General features: G+C 46.7%; 1 protein-coding gene across 4 annotated transcripts in view; it reads left to right on the forward strand.

Annotated features, from left to right (window-relative positions):
• Nucleotides 1-10316, forward strand: part of Foxj3 (forkhead box J3) — an 89459-nt gene extending 79143 nt beyond the window's left edge. For all 4 annotated transcript variants that reach the window (NM_172699.3, NM_001290696.1, XM_006503017.4 and 1 more), the window contains 6 exons: nt 481-661; nt 1132-1545; nt 2798-2899; nt 4418-4609; nt 6094-6201; nt 7486-10316. In NM_172699.3, coding sequence (NP_766287.1) covers nt 481-661; nt 1132-1545; nt 2798-2899; nt 4418-4609; nt 6094-6201; nt 7486-7601 — 1113 coding nt within the window. In that variant the 3' untranslated portion in view covers nt 7602-10316. The remainder of the gene's footprint in view (nt 1-480; nt 662-1131; nt 1546-2797; nt 2900-4417; nt 4610-6093; nt 6202-7485) is intronic.
• The last annotated feature ends 8612 nt before the right edge of the window (nt 10317-18928 follow it).

Here is an 18928-nt window from a genome sequence, read left to right on the forward strand (position 1 = left end):
AGCACCTGCAGCCCCTGTCTTCTGTATTGTTTCCTTCCATTCTTGTTTCCTTCAGCCAACATCCTTTCCTCCCCAAACGAATAGTGTTGTTTTGGGCAATGTTGTATATCTGCTGATGGTATTTGAACTTATATAAAGATGATACAAATCAATGAAAGCAGTGTAGATAGTATAGTATGTACTATAGTATGGTGCAGTCTACAGAAGTCATGATCAAGAGATCGAGAGGATTCCAGTCTTATCTCATTTGAGTCATTGTTTCTCTTATGCATGTAGAGGCTGGATTGGATTGCTGTGGATTCCTCAAGCTCCATGCCAGCGATTTACCACCACCTCCCCCCCCCCCCCCCCCCCCCCCCCGTGACACTTAAAGGGTGTGCCTGGCTAGAGAGTGAAAAGCCCACAGGCCGAGGTTATTAACTTGGATTCCAGAGCTGGCACTAATATTGAGCCATTATGTTGGTTGTTTTCTTTTATTAGGTCACTAACCATCCAGAACCAGTCTCTCAGCCATTAACACCTCAGCAGCAGCAGCAGCCACAGTACAACCTTCCAGAACGAGAAAAACAACTCCTTTTCACAGAATACAATTTTGAAGATCTCAGTGCCTCATTTCGGAGTCTTTATAAGTCAGTTTTTGAGCAGTCACTTAGTCAACAAGGTAAGCTTTTTTTTTAAATGTCCTTTTTTGGTAACATGAATGTTTTAATTTCACAGACCATCTCTTAGACCTGCTAATTTTAGAAAGTTATGATGAGGTTTAGGAGGGATTATATTATGCCACTTTTGACTTACTGAGCTGTGTATATTTATGTTGTGACAAAGGAAAAACACATTAATTTCAACCTGCAGATTTAACTTGATTATGAGGGCATTCTGGAGCATTACTGAAGAATTCTCACAGCACATCTGTGGCAGCACACAGGGTGTTTGAATACATGGGCCTTGTTTCTGTTTGGACTAGCATTAGGTAACCACTGGAGTTTATTAGCACCAAGTTTGTGGTTTGTTTATGGCACCTTTAAGACAATTTGCATGTGTGTATGTGAGTGGATTACTTACATATGCCTTGTTCAAGTGTCCTAGGACAGAAGGGACTCTGACCATAAATGATCTTACTCTTGTTTTCAGGTTTAATGAGCATCCCTTCGGAATCTTCCCAACAGTCCCACACTTCATGTTCCTATCAACACTCTCCTAGCAGTACAGTGACCTCTCACCCACACAGCAACCAAAGCAGCCTGCCCAACAATCACAGTGGCCTCAGTGCCACAGGTAGTAATTCGGTTGCACAGGTCTCGCTGTCCCACCCCCAGATGCACCCCCAGCCCTCTCCACATACACCCCATAGACCGCATGGTTTACCCCAGCACCCACAGCGTCCCCAGCACCCAGCACCACACCCACAGCAACACAGCCAGCTACAGCCGCCTCACTCCCAGCACCCCCCTCCACATCAGCACATACAACACCATCCGAACCATCAGCATCAGACATTAGCACATCAGCCACCGCCACCCCCGCAACAGGTATCCTGTAATTCTGGTAAGTTTCCTGTGCTTTTGTTGGAATAGCTGTGAATTAGGTCTGCCCTTCATTATTTGGGCCTCCTGTAGTATTTACTACTGAAACCCTGTTTACTTGTTAATCTTTTCTTACTATGTTTCATTCACTCCTTGGGTGATCTGAAGATTTCCTTGATTAAAATGCACTGGAGACATAGGCAAACTCAGCCTTCCTTATAGTTTTAAATTCTCATATTGCCCTGGCACTGCTTCTAGTGATACGAAAGAATGAAATGCATGGTCTGTTTGCAGACTTGCAAACTCACCATGTGAGTATAAAAGAAATAGCACAAGTTATGCCATAAAGGATTGCATTTGAATCCTCAATATAGCTCTGTGACTTTGAGTAAAATACTTGTTTTTGGGTTTTGGTTGGTTGGGTTGGCGGGGGGGGGGGGGGGGGGGGTGTTTCTCAGCAGGTTGTCCGAGCTGGTCTCAAACCTGTGATTTAACTTTTAGTAAAACAAAAAAATTTGAATGAGTATTTCAAAAATCATAAAAGTACTTTTTTAATTTTTTATTTGGCTTTAATGGTTGGTTTTGTTTTCCTAGTAATAATTATAAGTAGATTCTATAATAGAATTGAAGTTTTCCTGCCTTAATGGAATATTTTCTAAACATTTTGCAGTTATTTTTTTAGATACATGCCTTAAGAAAGTTGTAGAGTAGAATTAAAACTTTCAGGGACAAAGCAGATGATATTGCACGCCTTATCTATATCACTCTAGTCTTAAGAAACTTAAGCCTGTTCTTTGTACGTTCTGATGGAATGGTAATGAACAGACAGACTGTGTGGTTTGAGGAAATAGAAGTCTGGTACCAGGGAAAGAAAGTCCATTTGGAATTGAAACAGTCGGTGATGCACCTTGCTTAGGCTTCTTTGCACCATACAGAGAAAAGGCATCCCTAGGGAGTCAGGAGTAATAACAGTGGGTTCTCATAATAATTCATTCCTGTGAATTATACATCCCATGTGTGTGAGGTGGGATGAAACATTTTTTTAGCCATTGTGTATTAGACAATCAAGATACGTTATTATTATTCCAAATCAAGTAAAACGTAGCACATTTTATAGAGAGGAAAAGCATAACTCCAATGAGCTGAAGCAGTTTGCATGAGATTACACTGCCAATAGATGGTAGAACTTGGGATTCATGACCTGACTTTTGACACCCATAACCCTAATGCTAACCTGTCCTAGAGTTAACAGCATTGTCAACATTACTTTTTAGGTGTTTCAAGTGATTGGTATGCAACACTCGATATGCTGAAGGAAAGCTGTCGAATTGCCAGCAGTGTTAACTGGTCAGATGTAGACCTTTCACAGTTCCAAGGTAAAAGTTGGTTCTTTTCACATAGAACCAATTTATCATGATTTTTTTTCCTGGAACCTTTTTTCTTTATAGTTCAAAATCACTCTCTCCTGCCAGGTGTATTGGTAGGTACCTGCTCTCCTAGCACTTGGTAAGCTTGAGATTGAAGGATTGCCAAGAGTGAACCAGCTATTGACTAGATAGTAAATAATCCTCCAGCCAGAGATACATAAGATGGTTTTGCCCCCCACCCTACCCCCAGAGAGAGAGATAAAGGGGGTGGGGGAGAAGCATCATTTTATTTAAAGACATGGCTTTTGCAATGGTGTGGGTTTTTTTTTAATATTTAAAGATTTATTTAGTTATGTATATGAATACATTGTAGTTGTCTTCAGACATAACAGAAGAGGGCATTGGATCCCATTACAGATGGTTATAAGCTACTATGTGGTTGCTGGGAATTGAACTCAGGATTTTGGGAAGAGTAGCCAGTGCTCTTAACAGCTGAGCCATCTCTCCAGCCCAATGGTAGTGTTCTTAAAAGACACATAGGAATTTCTAATAAATTGGGCAATTGATATAGGAAACCATTACATATAAGAGTCCTGCCAAAATAATGGCCATGTTTAAAGAATCAGGTTTGGCATAGTCTGTCTCCCTGCCTTGCCCCTTGTGTGTTTGTATCTACAGTTGTACTTTGAGGCCATAGGACAATCACAAGTGTTGTTCCCAGTTGCTGTCCACCTTTTACTTTTAAGTTTTTTTCTATTTATTATGTATGTGTCTGGTATGTATATGAAGATTGCTGACATACGTGTGCATGCACATGCATACAGCTCAAAGGAGCCAGTTAATGTCCTTTTACTATGGACTCTTAAGGTTTGAATTCAGACCATCAAGTTTGCACAAGCACATTTAGCAGCTGAACCATCTGTGCCTAATTTATGTTTTGTGTGCTATGTGTGGGTATGCTTACACATGTGCAGGTCAGGGGTTGAGATCTCTTCCTCTGTGGTTTCTCCACCATATTTTTGAGACAGTCTCTCACTGACCCTCATGCCCACTGTTTTGACTTCAAATGGCTGGCCTCTGGTGATCCTCCTCGTGTGTTGTGTCCTTTGTGTTTTTCCATCTCCTGTTTGTGTTCTCTCTCCTGCCCCCACCCTCACCTTCTTAGTGCTTGGGTTACAGGCAGGTGCCACAGTTGTTGGCATTTAGTTAGGTAATAGGGGTCCAAACTCAGGCCCTCATGCAACTCTGCCCCCTCTTTTAAGACAGGGTCTTACACTAGCCTGGAACTTACCCAGAAACCTAGGCTGGCTGGCCAGTGAGTCCTAGGGATCTGTCTTCATGTCTCCCCAAACACCAAAAGTACATGTATGCCACTAACTATGACAAACCTGTTTTGTAGCATATTCAGGTCTCAGTACAGCATATATTCTGATGTGAGTGAGTGGAGACTGAGGGCTGGGAAGGCTTGTACTGGCTTTGTCCTGCAGTGTAGTCCTGCTCACTGTGTTTCACATGCTTTCCTTGTAGGTCTGATGGAGAGTATGAGGCAGGCGGATCTCAAGAACTGGTCATTAGATCAGGTTCAGTTCGCTGATCTCTGTTCCTCTCTTAATCAGTTCTTCACACAGACTGGCCTTATCCACTCGCAGAGTAATGTTCCGCAGAATGTCTGTCACGGTGCCATGCACCCAGCAAAGCCTTCCCAACACATCGGGGCAGGTATGGGCTTAGTAAACTTCCATGAGCTCACTGTCACAGGTGATAGTCAGTGCGGTGTGTCACTCAGGGGGACATTTATGTACACTGTGTTGTTTTTAAGAAATGAGTGGTGGTGAATGATTTATGGAAAGTGTGTCTTTAAAATTTGGGGGCAAAAGGCTATTTTCTTGTGATTTGTGTGAATTATTTACTATTATCCTTTGTTATCCTTAACTTTTTATAGTTATTAAACAAGTCTCTAAGAGTGTGTGTGTGTGTTTTAAAAAAAATAGTTATAAAATTATTTCACTTTAAATTTGTTGATTTATAGTGAAAATCAAAATGTTAACATCTTTTAAGGATATTAAAAGTTTAAGGTCCACTTGAAAGAACACACATAATGAATACAAGTTGTCATTGTGCAGGCTCTATGCTCTGAGGGCATAGAAAAATGAGAAATTGGGGTATATCGTCCCCCTATCCTCCACCCCCATCTTGTCTCCTGTGAAAATAAAAGTGTGATTAAAATTTCAGCAACTTATCTTGGAGTTAATGACCTGGGACTTAGAGTCTGCCCCTGCTCCTGTCAAGTTTCTTCTCTGTTTTTTCCCCTATATGTGAGTTGAGGGGTTTTGGGGCGAGGTCATCTCTGAGGCCATCTTAAGCCTGTCTGGGCACAGGTCTAGCTTTCCTGTGGCTAGTGAAAACTTGGGAGCAGCCAAATCCAATGTGCTTTCCCTTGTTAATAGTGGGGATCAGCTTTCTTCCCTTCTTAGGAAACAGAGGAGGTACTTTTTAGTTTCATTGCATTGGTTGCATTCAAGTGCAATTTATGTGATACACTAGTATTCTAGGAACATGGTCTTCTTAAAACTTGAGTTCACTCACGTGGACAGTCAAGGGATAGTTGAGGGCAGTAGAGAGATGGGCAGCAGCACAAGAGCTTGTGAGCAGGGACATGTGGATTCTAAGTCCTGACACTGCCAAAGCTGTGCCCTTGGCAAGCTTTTGAGTTTCCTTTGACATCTGTAAAAAAGAAGAGGTGAGAGCCGGGTGTGGTGGCACATGCCTTTAATCTCAGCACTTGGGAGGCTGAGGCAGGCGGATTTCTGAGTTTGTGGCCAGGACAGCCAGGGCTATACAGAGAAACCCTGTCTCGAAAAACAAACAAACAAACCAAACCAAAACAAAACAAAAAAGAAAAAGAGGTGATTTCTAGTCTGCCCTTTTGTGTGGGTAGTGGGAGGGACAAGTGACATCATGGATGTGAAAATAATTTGAACTATAATGAAGTGATGTCCTTGCATATGAGCTTATGCCAGTGTGCTCAGAACCTAGCATAGCACCCTGTACCAGAAGCCAGCTGCATGTCAGAAGGAATAGTTTTCTTTCCTTATTATCTCTGTGACTTCATGAATATAGCCATTCCATTAAGACTCTAGTGCTTGCTTTGTTTTGATGATAATGGTAACTTGTTTTCTCTTTGTATTTTTTAACTTGATTAGGAAATTTGTACATAGATTCCAGGCAAAGTCTCCCTCCCTCAGTGATGCCACCCCCTGGTTATCCTCATATTCCACAGGCGCTCAACACTCCAGGAACTACGATGGCAGGTAATGTCTGTGTAGTATATTTGGGATGGCCTGGGTTGCAGAGTATCTTGAGGATTTTTTTACTTTGACAGACTTAATGAAGCCTTTTGGGGCGTGTATTGATTAGCTTCTGAGAATTCTGTTCTATTGGTTTCAAAGATCTAATCTGCCTATTTCCAGGCTAAAGATATGATAAGTTGTAAGTAGCCAGGAGACTAATGCATGCTGTTAGAACTGGTAAGAGTCTTAAGGATCACCTAGAGAAGGAATCGGGTCAGGAGAGAGAAGCTACCTAGAACTCCTGGGTTAAATGAGTGGTTAAACCGTGACTCACCTTTCCCCTTACTCTACCTGTCTGGGAAAAAGACATTAAGTACTGTTTATTTGCCAGGAGGATGTGTGAGACCTAGAGAGACCTGTGTGCCAGGCAGTGGGCAAGAGACTGAGCGCGGTGCTGTCACTGGGTGAAGTGGAAAGAATGTGTCAGCTGTTACAGCGAGGGATTGACCTTTTTCTTAAAGACATGTCACCATTTCTCATATAGTGTAACATACTGAAAACCATAACATATGTTAAAGGATTCTTGAGAAAAATAATGAAGACATGTCACCATTTCTCATATAGTGTAATATACTGAAAACCATAACATATGTTAAAGGATTCTTGAGAAAAATAATTAAAGTTAAAATTTTTTAGGTGTATGGGTTATTTTTCCTGAGTGTGTGACTGTTGCCAAAGGAGGTCAGAAGTGAGTATAAGATCCTCTGGACCTGGAGTACTAGGCCACCATATGGTTTCTGGTGGCTCAACCAGTACTCTTTAACGGCTCTGATAGCATTCTTGATTGATGTTATATTGAAAACACATTAGAGCAGAGCAAATTAGCGAAATGATTGTCAGCATTTTCTCTTGTGCCTTCCTTACTGCAGGCTAATAAAATGAAAGGTTTTTAGAGTCAGGTAGACTGCGTTTCAATTTTGGGTTTTGGGGGTTTGTTTGTTTTTGAGTCAGTGTGAGTAGTCCAGACTGGCCTTGATCCACGGTCCTCCTGCCTGCCTGTCTCCTGAGTGGTTAGGATTTAGATTACATGCATGTATCATTATACCTGTAGTGTTGTTCAACTTCTTTAACCCTATTCTCCCTACTATAAAATAAGGACCAGAGGAACCACCTTGTTGGAGGATTTGGGGTGGATTCCTGGCATTGTGCTTATGTCCTAGCACATAGGAGACAAGCTCTCAGCCTACTTGATCTCTTCCTGACTTCCTGCCCAGCTCACTGCTGACACTCCCCCCTCCTTTCCAGGTCATCACGGAGCCATGAACCAGCAGCACATGATGCCTTCCCAAGCCTTCCCGATGCGGCGCCCTCTGCCTCCAGATGACATCCAGGATGACTTTGATTGGGATTCAATAGTGTAGGCTTGTTTCTGCAAGACAGCAGACTCCAGGATTCTTTTTGTTCAGTGAAAGGACGGATTAGAGGCCGGTTGAGAAAACAAAGCTATGTTACCAGTGCTATCTAAATTCCTTTCGAAGACAATCAGAGATTCTAGCTGGGTAACTTACTGCTTTTATCCAACCCAAGCAAGAACTACATGTTTGTCTCCCTGCCAGTACCCTCTGTAGCTCCTAACTGTTGTGATTTGGACAGCTTTTTGCATATTTGTGTCAGTTTGATGTTGACCACAAGTGCCAGACTGATTTTTCAGACAGAGCCTATTTTGCTGCGAGCAGTTTATAGATACATATGTGTAAATATGTGTACAAATATTACTGAAAGGCTTCAAGTTTTTTCTAATTGGATTATTGTATCTTGAAAAGAAAGTTACTGTCAGTTTTTATTCCTTGTTAGGCCATTTTCTGCAGGATGCTTTCAAATGATACAGAGAGCTGAAAGGAAATCAGTTTTTCAAAGCCCAGTTTCCTTTATTTAATCTTCAGAAATAGGAGTAATCATGAATCCACCGAGTAAGTCAAAGAATCTGGAGTTGGTACTCAAAAACAGTGCAGAGGGCCGTTGTTCCTGAGCAAGCTTGTCACTTGTCATTCGGTGTTGTAGAGAGAGTGTTGTACCTGTCAGTGTGATTCCTCAGCTGCATCTTGGCAGCTCTGAAATGTGTGGGCTGACTGAAACTGGGTATTGCTTGGCTCTTCAAACAAACCAATGTCTCCATAGTCACTTATGTATTTATTATTCAAAAGTGTTATTTTAATATTTATTGCTCTGTGAATGCACAGTTCTGTTGGATTCACTAGGGAGGGATTTGTCTGAAAGCATGGTTATTTTTCTGGATAAAGTTTACAGACAAAGACAATCAGAAGCATTGGTCCTTCTCTTTTATCATCACTCCTTACCAGGTGAGCGTGCTTCCTGTCTTGCTTAGCCTTCCTGCTGGGGGAGACTTAATAGCTACATAGGAATTTCCTGGAATTTGAATCAGTCTATTTAGGCAGCAAGATACAGAGGCTGGGTTTATACAGCAGTGTCCCTGCTGTTGGTAACGCTAGCAGGGGCTGCATGCAGCTCCAGAGTCTTATCTGCTTCAGTCTTGAGTGCAGTGACTGACTGCGTGACCTGCTGTTGGGTCTGTGTGTCCCCAACATGAAGCACCTCAGAGCTTTGATCAGTTGCTTTGTTTTGTGTCATGTCACAGCTAGCATGGGTTGAATGTGTTGATTTTATAATGAAAGTAAAGAAAGGAGATTCTCCTCCCCACAGTGAATAGATCGTTAATTGGTTCTTTACAGAGAGGGAAATCCATTTTAATGAGAAAATAGATTCTGTCAAATCAAGAAGAAATAACTGGTCACCAGTTGCTTGTTAGTGTCTCTGGGCTAAGCAGTGCTTAATCACATTGACTAACCTCAGCGAGTCTGTGGATGAGTAATCTCTACTGGAACAAAGGTTTCTGTGTGTGTGTGTGTGTGTGTGTGTGTGTGTGTGTGTGTGTGTGTGTGTAAGTGCAAGAGATCATGAAAGAGACGGGGCACGGGGAGAGAATGAGAATATCTGTGTATGTGTTAATGGAGTGTTGTCTTGAATGAATCCCTGGGAAGCCATGGGGAGTGCAGGGAAGAAGGGAGAGCCTCGGGCTTCGCTGTTGCTTGGACCCCCACTTGGCATGAGAGAAAGAAGCTCAGGTACAGAGGATTCTCAACCAATAGCCAACAGGCCTCACTCGGAAGGACTGGGCAAGATGAGATGGCTGTCTGCAGAGAAAAAGCTTGGGAAAATGAGGTCCTCAGTAGTTTGCTCAAGTCTCTGTTTTCTAGACACCAAAATGGCTGCTCTGTGACTAGGATTGCTCCGCAGCAGTGTGCACTTTAAATGATTGGGTGTTGGAGTATCGCAGTCTGAAACAGCATGGCTTGATGAATTTACAGATTATGTGAAGCTAACTTCCCATTTGACAATTACTGATTTGCAGTGATCGATATATTTATGAATGTTTAAACTGACCAAGAATGGCACTTGAGGCCACTCACCACTCTTCTGTGATTCCCTGTTTCCCTGGGGCTCAGCAAGCCTGAGTGCCTGGGCAGGGAAGGCTACCTGGTGGGCGCAGAGTCCCTCTAGTGGCCATTTCTGATTTATTTGATGACACACAGCAAGTTCTCTAGGGCTGAAATTAACTGGAGACTTGGGGTAAGGACTAACAAACATACATACACAGATGGGGCGCTCTGTCCAGGAGAAGAGTCCGACTGGCATTTGTGGCAGTGTTTGAAATGTAAATGTACTCCTGTGTGTTCCTGTAAATATTTAATATGTGTCTCAGACGTCCTTTGAAGTGGGAGGGGATCGATCTTGGGATAATTTCAAATGGAATAGAGTATTTTGATATGTTCATTGAAAGGGTGATGTGTACATACTTATATTGTATATATGTGGTGACATGCATTGGCTTTTGTGCAGAAACAACCTGCTCTTGTGCTGCTGTTGGACAGTCAAGTGTTTTAATGTTTCTACAGTTTTCCTATTGCACGATTTCATATTCTGCCAATGGTGAGTGGCACCCATTCTTTGTAACCGTATAGTGCTGTAAAGAAATATTCCAAGTGTCATTAGGATTGTCGCTGCCAGAATTGATATGCATGGATGGCACTTAAAATAAATATATTATGATAACTGTATTTGCAGCCTGATGGTCTGTGTTATTTGCTGCTTGAGGAAGCCAGATTGAAGCCAGTGGCCAGACCATGGAGCCCTCGGGAGTTTGAGACCCAGGCATTGCTGCCCTAGCACTGAACTTAAAGCTGTTTAATTTCTGCACCTCACTTTCCTGAGCAGACACTTGTGCAAGCTCTCCAGAGAGAAAGTCAGAGAAGAGGAAGCCATAGTTCCCACCTTTAATGCGTACATACTTGCCTGGGGTGCCGAGCAGGCAGCACCTGACCGGGGAGGCCACCCCGGAAGCTTCCCTGGTGAGGAACAGTAGCTTAGGAAAGCCTCTTCAGAGACGGCATTGCAGGTCACCCTCCAAAGGACCTGAGGCCAGCGGTCATCTCCCTGACACTGCTGCTCCACACCCTGGCTCAGGCTCGACTAGAGTGAGGGTTGTGGGTTGAGGTAGGAACAGGTTCAAAAAGGCTTAGTTGCCAGGCAAGAAGCATGGAGACCTGCACAAGAAGAGCTCGCCCACCTTTTACCTAATTGTAGACTTAGGATGGCTGTGTGTGGAGTAGACTCCAAAACTCTTCCATGGTTTGCCAAAGCCAAGGAGACAGTACTACTCAGCATGTGTGAAAGTGTGTGTGTGTGTGTGTGTGTGTGTGTGTGTCCTGTTGCCCATTGCTGGCAAGTTTCTGACTAGGGTGTGCTTCTCCTGGTCAGTGGAGGCAGAAACACAGTCAATCTGCGGCGTGCATATTTTCCTCAGCTTTAACATACAACTCTGAGGGCTGCTCTTTATAAATGGCCATTACCAGCTGTGTAAAAAGTCCTGAACAAACCATGGTAGCTCAGTAAGACTTCATGGAAGGGGCATTCAAAACTTGACGCTTCGTTTTCTTATAAAAATGACTATTGCAAGCATATTTTATTGAGAGCATTCAGACCCAGTAAAGGAAGCAACCTGTTCCAAGTCTCTCAGCTACTTGGGGAAATCTGAGGAGAGTCATTGACGTGGCAGCAGTTCAGACTTCCCGTACACAGGTAGGAGGGATGGCTCGAGGTAAATCCACTTGCTTCCAGGATTGACGGTGACCTGAGTTCAGACCCCTTAACTAGTGCTGGAAGGAGAAAACCAACGCCCACAAGTTTTCCTCTCCTCACCGCCCTTCATCCCCTTGTACATACTAACTTGATCTGCTGTCACCTGATGGCGTAGTGGTATCGTGGCACTATGTGTGGAAGAGGGGACAGCTTTGGAGACATGAGGGATGCTGCAACTGCAGCGGACACTGCAAGAGAACAGAGACTTCAAACATTAGAGGGCCTGTATAAGATGGGATATCGCGTGAGCAGGACATCTCACTGTGTGTGTGTTCTTGGCTGGTGTAGGGTGCACTGCCCTTAGAAGCAAGTCTGCAATCTCTTCTGTAGGGATAGGCTACAACCAAGCAGAATAGGCAGCATGTTCGTTTCTTTTATAGTAAATTCAAGAGAAATTTTTGAACTACTTCTCCCTTTCCCTAGGTCTGATAAATTGACAAGTCACCATGGGAAAACAACTGGCTCAATCGAAACCAGATTACAGTTCCATTTCAGGGCAGTGTCCCAAATGTGGACCCCAGCTACTTAGTGTTCTCCCCAATACTTGGTATAGATCATCATATTCACTCTTAGGGAACAGCCCCCTGGGCCTGATAGTGCTATTCCCAACCCCTTACAAAGCATCTGGGCCAGGTGTGGCGACAGAGCTGGTAATAACAGCAGCAATAGGGCTGCATTCCAAAGCTAGTCCTCATAGCCTGTGACCTCTGTTCTCAGCAGACCGCTGTGCTTTTCCAAGTCTTCCTGACTGCCCCTGAGTAGAGGGAGGAACTTAGGAAATAGAGGCAAGGCGGTGGCGAGGTGGCTCGGGAGCCAGGACCATGGTCTGTTCTTCTGGAGGACTTGTCCTAGATCCTTCCCCAGTACCTATGCTGGGTGGCTCACAGCCACTTGGAGCTCCAACCCCAGAGCATCCAGTGCACTCCTTCCTGCACATACACATCATTTTTAAAAGTCATTAAAAGCAGTAAAGCAAAGGCTGCATGGAATGCCTGTGATCACCAGGGGGCAGCCCTGCCTGCTGCATGCCTCTCCTTTCTGGAAGGGTTCCTTCAGCTCTGAGCTGTGCCACCCCTTAGCACACTCCAGAGCTTAGAGAGGAAGAGGCACCTTCCTTCCCTCGCTGTCTGTGTTCCCTTCCCCTGTGTGGTAGTACTGATGGCTGGAGATGCCTGACCCCCTTGCTGTTCTCAGCCTACACGTCATGTGGGGTCTCCACTGCTGCCTTGGCTGGACCCTGATGAAGCTCGTCTCGTCCCGTCGTGTCATGTGTCCATCCGTCCCCCCCCCCTCCCCTCAGCTGACATTCTTGCTGCAGGTGTGGCTCGGCAGGCACACCTTGCCTGTGAGCCTGAGCGGGCCTGGAGGGTGTCTATGCACTGCTCTGTCAAGTGTGTTATGATTATTGCTACCATTTGCCAGCTCCCTGCCCGTACTTGACAGCCATTATCTGCCTCAGCACTCCCAGCCACCTCATGGGGTCAGTGCCATTATCTGCTTTTTACTGCCGGGGATTGCCACTCTGAGGGGTGAAGTGGTAGCCCAAAGGTCACTGCCTTGTGAGTGGGAAGACAGCCCAGATCTGCTTCTTTCTGGTCTGTGTTTCCAGTAGAGGCTGGTTTCCTCTTTCACAACAGTCCTCAGGAGCCTTTGACCTCCCTCTCCCCAGCCCACCCTACCCTAGATCCTGCCCATGTCCCTATCTCCCTGTTGTGGAATGTCACCTCTCTGCTCTCCGCTCCCCCCACCCCAAAGGTCAGAGGGAACTTCCTGTCCCAGACAAGTTAACGATGTCGAAGGACATTTCTCAGCTTCCCTTCCACTGCTTGAGTGATGCCCAGGAGGCAGGAATGGTCTGTGTGTGTCTTTGTGTGTGTGTGTGTATGTGTGTGTGTGAGAGAGAGAGACAGAGAGAGACAGAGAGAGACAGAGACAGAGACAGTGTGATGGTTGGGTAGTTGTCACTGTGCAAGCTGAGTAGTACTGACTGATTTCTTTTTCCATTTATGTGTGTGTTTATTTTGTGTAGGCACAGATGTGGATGCATGTTAATGTGAGCACACATCCTTGTGGAGGCCCCAGGTTGAGATCTGGTCAATGAAGCAGGTTCTGAGTCAGAAACCAGAATTCACTAGTAATGGCTAGTTTCGCTAGGCAGCTTGCCTTGGGGATCCAGTCTCCCATCTTCCCAGGCTGCCAAACCATCCATCCAGCTTTGATATGTTCTGGGGATCCAAGCACAAGCTCAGAGGACTGGAAATAGGACAGGTCTTATGGGGTAGAGGGTAGAAAAAGTGGAGGTAGACTCTTAGGCACATCAGCTCAAGTTGCATACCCATGGGCTGTCCCAGTTAGGCCCTGTGAGTCTCCTCTAGGTGTTTTTTCTCCTCACATGCCTGGGTTGACCCTCTTGCTTCTCTTCCAGGTAGTGTTGTTTTGGGCTAAATGGCAGATGAATACCTGTGCCTGCCCAAGCTTTCTCATCCTAGCGGAAACTGATCCCTTGTCATTTGGAGTGGCCAGCACAAGTGATGTTTAAGGCAGTGGGAAGGCTTTGGAGCCCAGTTCTAGGATTCTTTGTGGGCCAGATACTGCCTTCCCTGAGCTCCGGTTTCCTTTTCGTCAGAACAAAACACTTCACCTCAGAGTGGTGTTGAGAAGCTGATAAGCGCATGGCAGCTGTGTACTGTACATAGATAGATTCAAAGGAACTTCTCCCTTCTTCCCTCTGCTCTAAGTTGCCACGAACAGCCGATTCTCCTCCCCCACACTCCCCTTAGTACCTGCTGAGCTGGAGCACTGCCTTCTATCCTGTATGCTCACGGCTTATAGCTTACCCCCTGCCTTCGTCCTCTGCTGCAATGTCCTCATGCACAGTGGCTCTCTCAAGGTCCTAAACTGCTTCTCACTGTCATCAGACAAATTCCCAAGCTTGGTACTGTTGGAGCCCTGCTGTGCTTTAGCCCAGACAAGCTACCCTCCCCCCCCACCCCCCACCCCTGTGCTCCCAGGTCTGCATCCCTCAGTCAAAGGCCACTTCAAATGCCACTTCCACCAGCACAGCCTGGCCTCAGGGACCTGAGCTCTAGGCTTTATTCCCAGCACGTCCCACAAGGAGTCCAGTGAAAATCCATCAACATTGTGTCTCGTTTGGGCTCCTCTGAGGGGTAAGGGTGTGTGTATGCACATGCGTGTGATGAGGGTAAGCACTCGAGATGAACCTCTGTCCTGCCTTCAGTGAGATGCCTCCAGGAGGAGGAAAAAGAGGCAGCTGCTGTGTGTGAATGGGAACAGATGGCAAACGGGTACCCATCATCTCCTCCTGGCCAGCCACAGGGGGATGACTTGACTGGGCAAACAAGCAGACACACCCTCTCCATTCCACAGCTGCCCCCCTGAAGTATCAAGGAAAAGTGCCCACCAGCGTGGGGCCCCGGGGGAGGGGACACTGCACTGGGAATCTGGCCAGGGCCTCCAGGCACCATCAGCTGCCACTTCCTGTATGATACGAGCATTCTGATCACCCATTTTCTCCTCTGCAGAGTGGGCATCGCTGACTCTTGGTGGGCCACTTCTCTTTCTTCCCTCAAAGGGGAGGTTTGTGTGATGCCAGAATAAGTATAGGAGGCACCCGGGAAGGTCAGTTTTTCCTTTGGTATTTCAGAAATTGGATTTGGTTCTGGAATTTATAGCTATATGGCCAGAGTTGTCACCAAATCCACCTGACAGCAAATCTGAAAATTGTGCCTCCCTTTGGGCTGAAGGTGCTCAAAGCTTGTGTTTACACGTGTGCTGTTGGCCTTGTGCCTTTCTACGGTGCACAGTCAGCAGCCATGTGTGTGCATGCCTTGGGAAGATATGGTTTCTTAACCCCAGTGAGCTCCAGCTCACTGCCCCCACCCTTTAAAATGGGATCATACAGTTACACACACACACGCACACACACACACACACACACACACACACTCATTGCCAAAGCTGTTAGGAGGTTCACAGACACTGGAATTGTCAGGCATTTATGGCCTCCTGGGTTCTCATGGCAACCAGAGATTGGTACACCCTCTGAAACCCATTTACAAGCTTCACAGATTGAACTAAAATGCAGACCACACCTCTTTAGGTCACACAGATCAGGCTTAGTGTCTCCAGGCTCTTTCTGGGCCTTGTTCCCTGTTGAGGCCTGTGGGCTTACAGGCAGGAGACCTGTTGGAGGATTTAAGTTTGTAGGGGACCAGCCTTCATGGGAATCAGATGAGGTCACCCAGACACAGCCCTTAAACCAGATCTGTTGGTTGGAAGGAATAGTATCAGTCTCCTGGAGAAGCCCAGGGTACCCCAGCATCAAGTAGAACTACCCAACTCCCAGCATTGAGGTTAGGGCCAGCTGTGTTGGGGACAGTGACAACTGATAGCCATAGCTGCAAAGCACTGGGGCTTGGCCCAGCCAATTGCAGAGTAGTTGTCTGCCACAGTTGTTAACTGTGCTGGGGACAAACCGTGCCACTTTATTTCTATTAGACATGGAAGCATCCTTCCTCCCTCCCCCCCCCCCCCCCCATTCCAAGCCTTGTCATTCCAGGCCTTGTCTGAGCTTTGGGCACGCAGCTTATGCTGCCAACCTCTCAGAGGCTATGTGGCTCTAAGTAGCATGGGAAGGCTTCCAGAGCACAAAGGAGTAGAAATGGTCTTAACCTTAACTCTGGGGTTCAGGGGCCCCTGGAAGTTGCTAGAAAATGTCGAGCTCTGAGGTGGAGCTGTTCTTTTCACCAGTCTCCATCACAGAAGCTGACACGGAATTCAGATGAAGCTGCCACTGGGGGCTGTCTAGCTCTGGGTAGAGCTTGAGCCCTGGCATCCCCTCCTACCCCAGTGTAGTGCTTTGAGATCCTGGTTGAATGAGATACTCCTGGGGGTGGGGGGAGGGGCTGACCTTGAATGCCAGCCAGGTTTGGGACAGTAGCTGGTTGTCCCTAGATGGTGCTGTGGCTCAGAAGGCCATGGAAGTGCCCTGGCTTGCCAGAAGATGATGAGATGAGGTATGCTGGAAGCTGAGGACAAGGCTCGGGATTCAGGATGCAAGCTTGGGCTTCCAGAGGTACAGCTAAGGTCCAATCTCTAGCAGGTTTAGTGGCAGGCAGATGAGGTCTTATGTCTCCTGTAAAAAGGCTGAAGCTGGCCCCAGGTTAGGCAGGCACCATAGTGGGAAAGAGAAGAGTAAGTTCCTACTTCTCAGAGCAGAGTTTGGGGGTGGGGTGTTGGATAGGGCCAGACCCAAAGGAATAGGACCTAATAGCAACTTCCTCTTTCCCATGGTGTGGAACTGCGTCATCCTGAAGGTCAGATGGAGCAGCTCCTGGGAAAAAAGACGGCAGGAGAGGAAACCCTATTCCCTTCCCCCAGTCGCTGCCACACTGAGGGAAGACACCTTGAGTCAGAAAAAAAGGGTTCCCCTAACCCAGTCCCACCCTAAAGCCAAATCAAATCCCAGCACAGCCTTAGGCTCCCACGTCATCCCAGACCTAACCCAAATCATAAACCCAGCCCCGCCCCATCCATCAACTTCACTGCAAACTATTCAATTGTAACCCTACAAGGAATCCGAACCCAGCCCAGCAGCCTCCACACTCGAGCTCTATCCTAACCAGCATCCACTTCCAAACCCATCAGACTCCTCCTAACTCAGCCCCTGACCAGGCAGCTGCTGGTCCTCATGTTAGCCCAGCTCGCCCCTGTCACCCCATGCACCCCGGGAGAGTCCCCTGCTCTTTCTGCCTCATATCAGTATTCGAAACATCAGTAAGTTTATCTCCAAGCCAGCACACGGGTACTCTGCAACTGTGAACCCCTGCTCATCAGCACCCTTGCTAGGCCCTGAAGGTCACCTCTCAACAGACCAATGTGGAGCATGTGGACTGCACATGTATTGTCTGCTGGCACACCGAACAGACACACACCCCTCCACACCCCTCCACACTGTTTCCTGAAGAACACATGAACCTCCTCACAAATATGCATAAACAGACAACTTCAGGATATATGCACATACACACACTTTAGTGTGTGCACACATCCCCAGCACATAGGCACATAGACTTCTTAGTGTACACATGAATATAACCAAGTATATACACATAACTCAGTGTGTCATACTCTGGCATACATAGGCACACAACACTTCAGTGCACACACAAACACCTTTGCACACATGCCTTTCAGAATGCCTACATGTGCCCTTCAATACACACCTCATGTACTCACAAACATCTCTGTACACACAAAGACCCCTTCAGTGTACACACCTCAGCATACATGCAATCTGCATCTCAGTGCCTGCAGGCATTTGCATATGACCCCGTAGTAGGGGTTGGGGAAATAGACAACAGAAGTCCAGCCTAGAACAGCTTGGTAAGAACAAATGTTTCTTGACCTTGTCCCAGGGTTAGGTACTTTCTAGTTTCTTCTTACAAGGGTCCTCTCCAGCCCCTTCTTTAGTACTGTTCTCACATCTAGGGATGCCGTCCCTCACTGGGAATGCAAGCAGTGTGGTGAATCGGCAGGAAGGAGAGGATCCGTCAAGACTGCTTTCTCTAAGGTCCTGGGGCTTGGACACTCTAGGTCCTGCAGTGAATATATGACTTGCCCCAATCCCAGCAGAGGTTAGATTAGAGGGACCCGGATCCACACAGACCCATCTCAGCCACTCGGGGCAGGGCAGGGCAGGACAGAGGGGGCCATACTGCCTAAGGACCAACTGCTCTGACTGGGCTAGGCAGGTAGCCATCAGTGGAGACCAGGAGCCGCTGCTGCTGTTCAGGCACAGCAACTTCTTCATCGAGGGCTTCCTGTGTGCCAGGAACTGCATGGAACACTTAGGTGCTCATAGTCTCCTTAGCACGAAGGCATCTGCCAACCAGGGAGGTATTCACATTGGTCTGCACAGAGAACCTGATAGGGCAACGATGTGGAGTGGAAGTCACATCGAAAACAGGCCGCTGGTGGGGTTTGAGTGCAGGCCTGTGAATAGCAAAGTTGAATCCCAGAGACCAAGGCTGGACTCATCTGGCTTTTGTGTTCCCGTTCTCCCCCCTCTCTGGGCTCACTTACTCTTCCCTTCCCCCTGAACATTCCAGGCTCAGCTCATTTCTTGCTCCTCCTAACAGGGTCTTCTTTGAATGGGTGGGAGGTAACTCTTCTGTGCTCCCCACCCCCATGCTAATGGCCCTGTCTCTGTTGCCACTGTAGTCACAGTCACCTTGCTGGGCCTCTTTCTTCAAGGGCAAGGCTGGATCTGCCATCCTGGTCGGGAGTAAATCCAGGACCCAGCCCAGCTGTGAGTCACAGTAGTGCCCAGGGAGAGGCCAGGGCTCTGCCAGGCTCTGTTGATCTCTTATCTCCCAGGCTCCACTTGGCCTTATCTGATGGGGCTCAACAGGCAGCAGATGAGGCTGACAAGGCCCCAGGGTTACTGAGTAACCCCAACCTCTTTAAAAGCCCCACTGTTTACCCCAGGCACTAGTACTGGCCTGTTCTC

The sequence above is a fragment of the Mus musculus genome, chromosome 4 (genome assembly GCF_000001635.26).
Source record: "Mus musculus strain C57BL/6J chromosome 4, GRCm38.p6 C57BL/6J".
Classification (NCBI taxonomy): domain Eukaryota; kingdom Metazoa; phylum Chordata; class Mammalia; order Rodentia; family Muridae; genus Mus; species Mus musculus.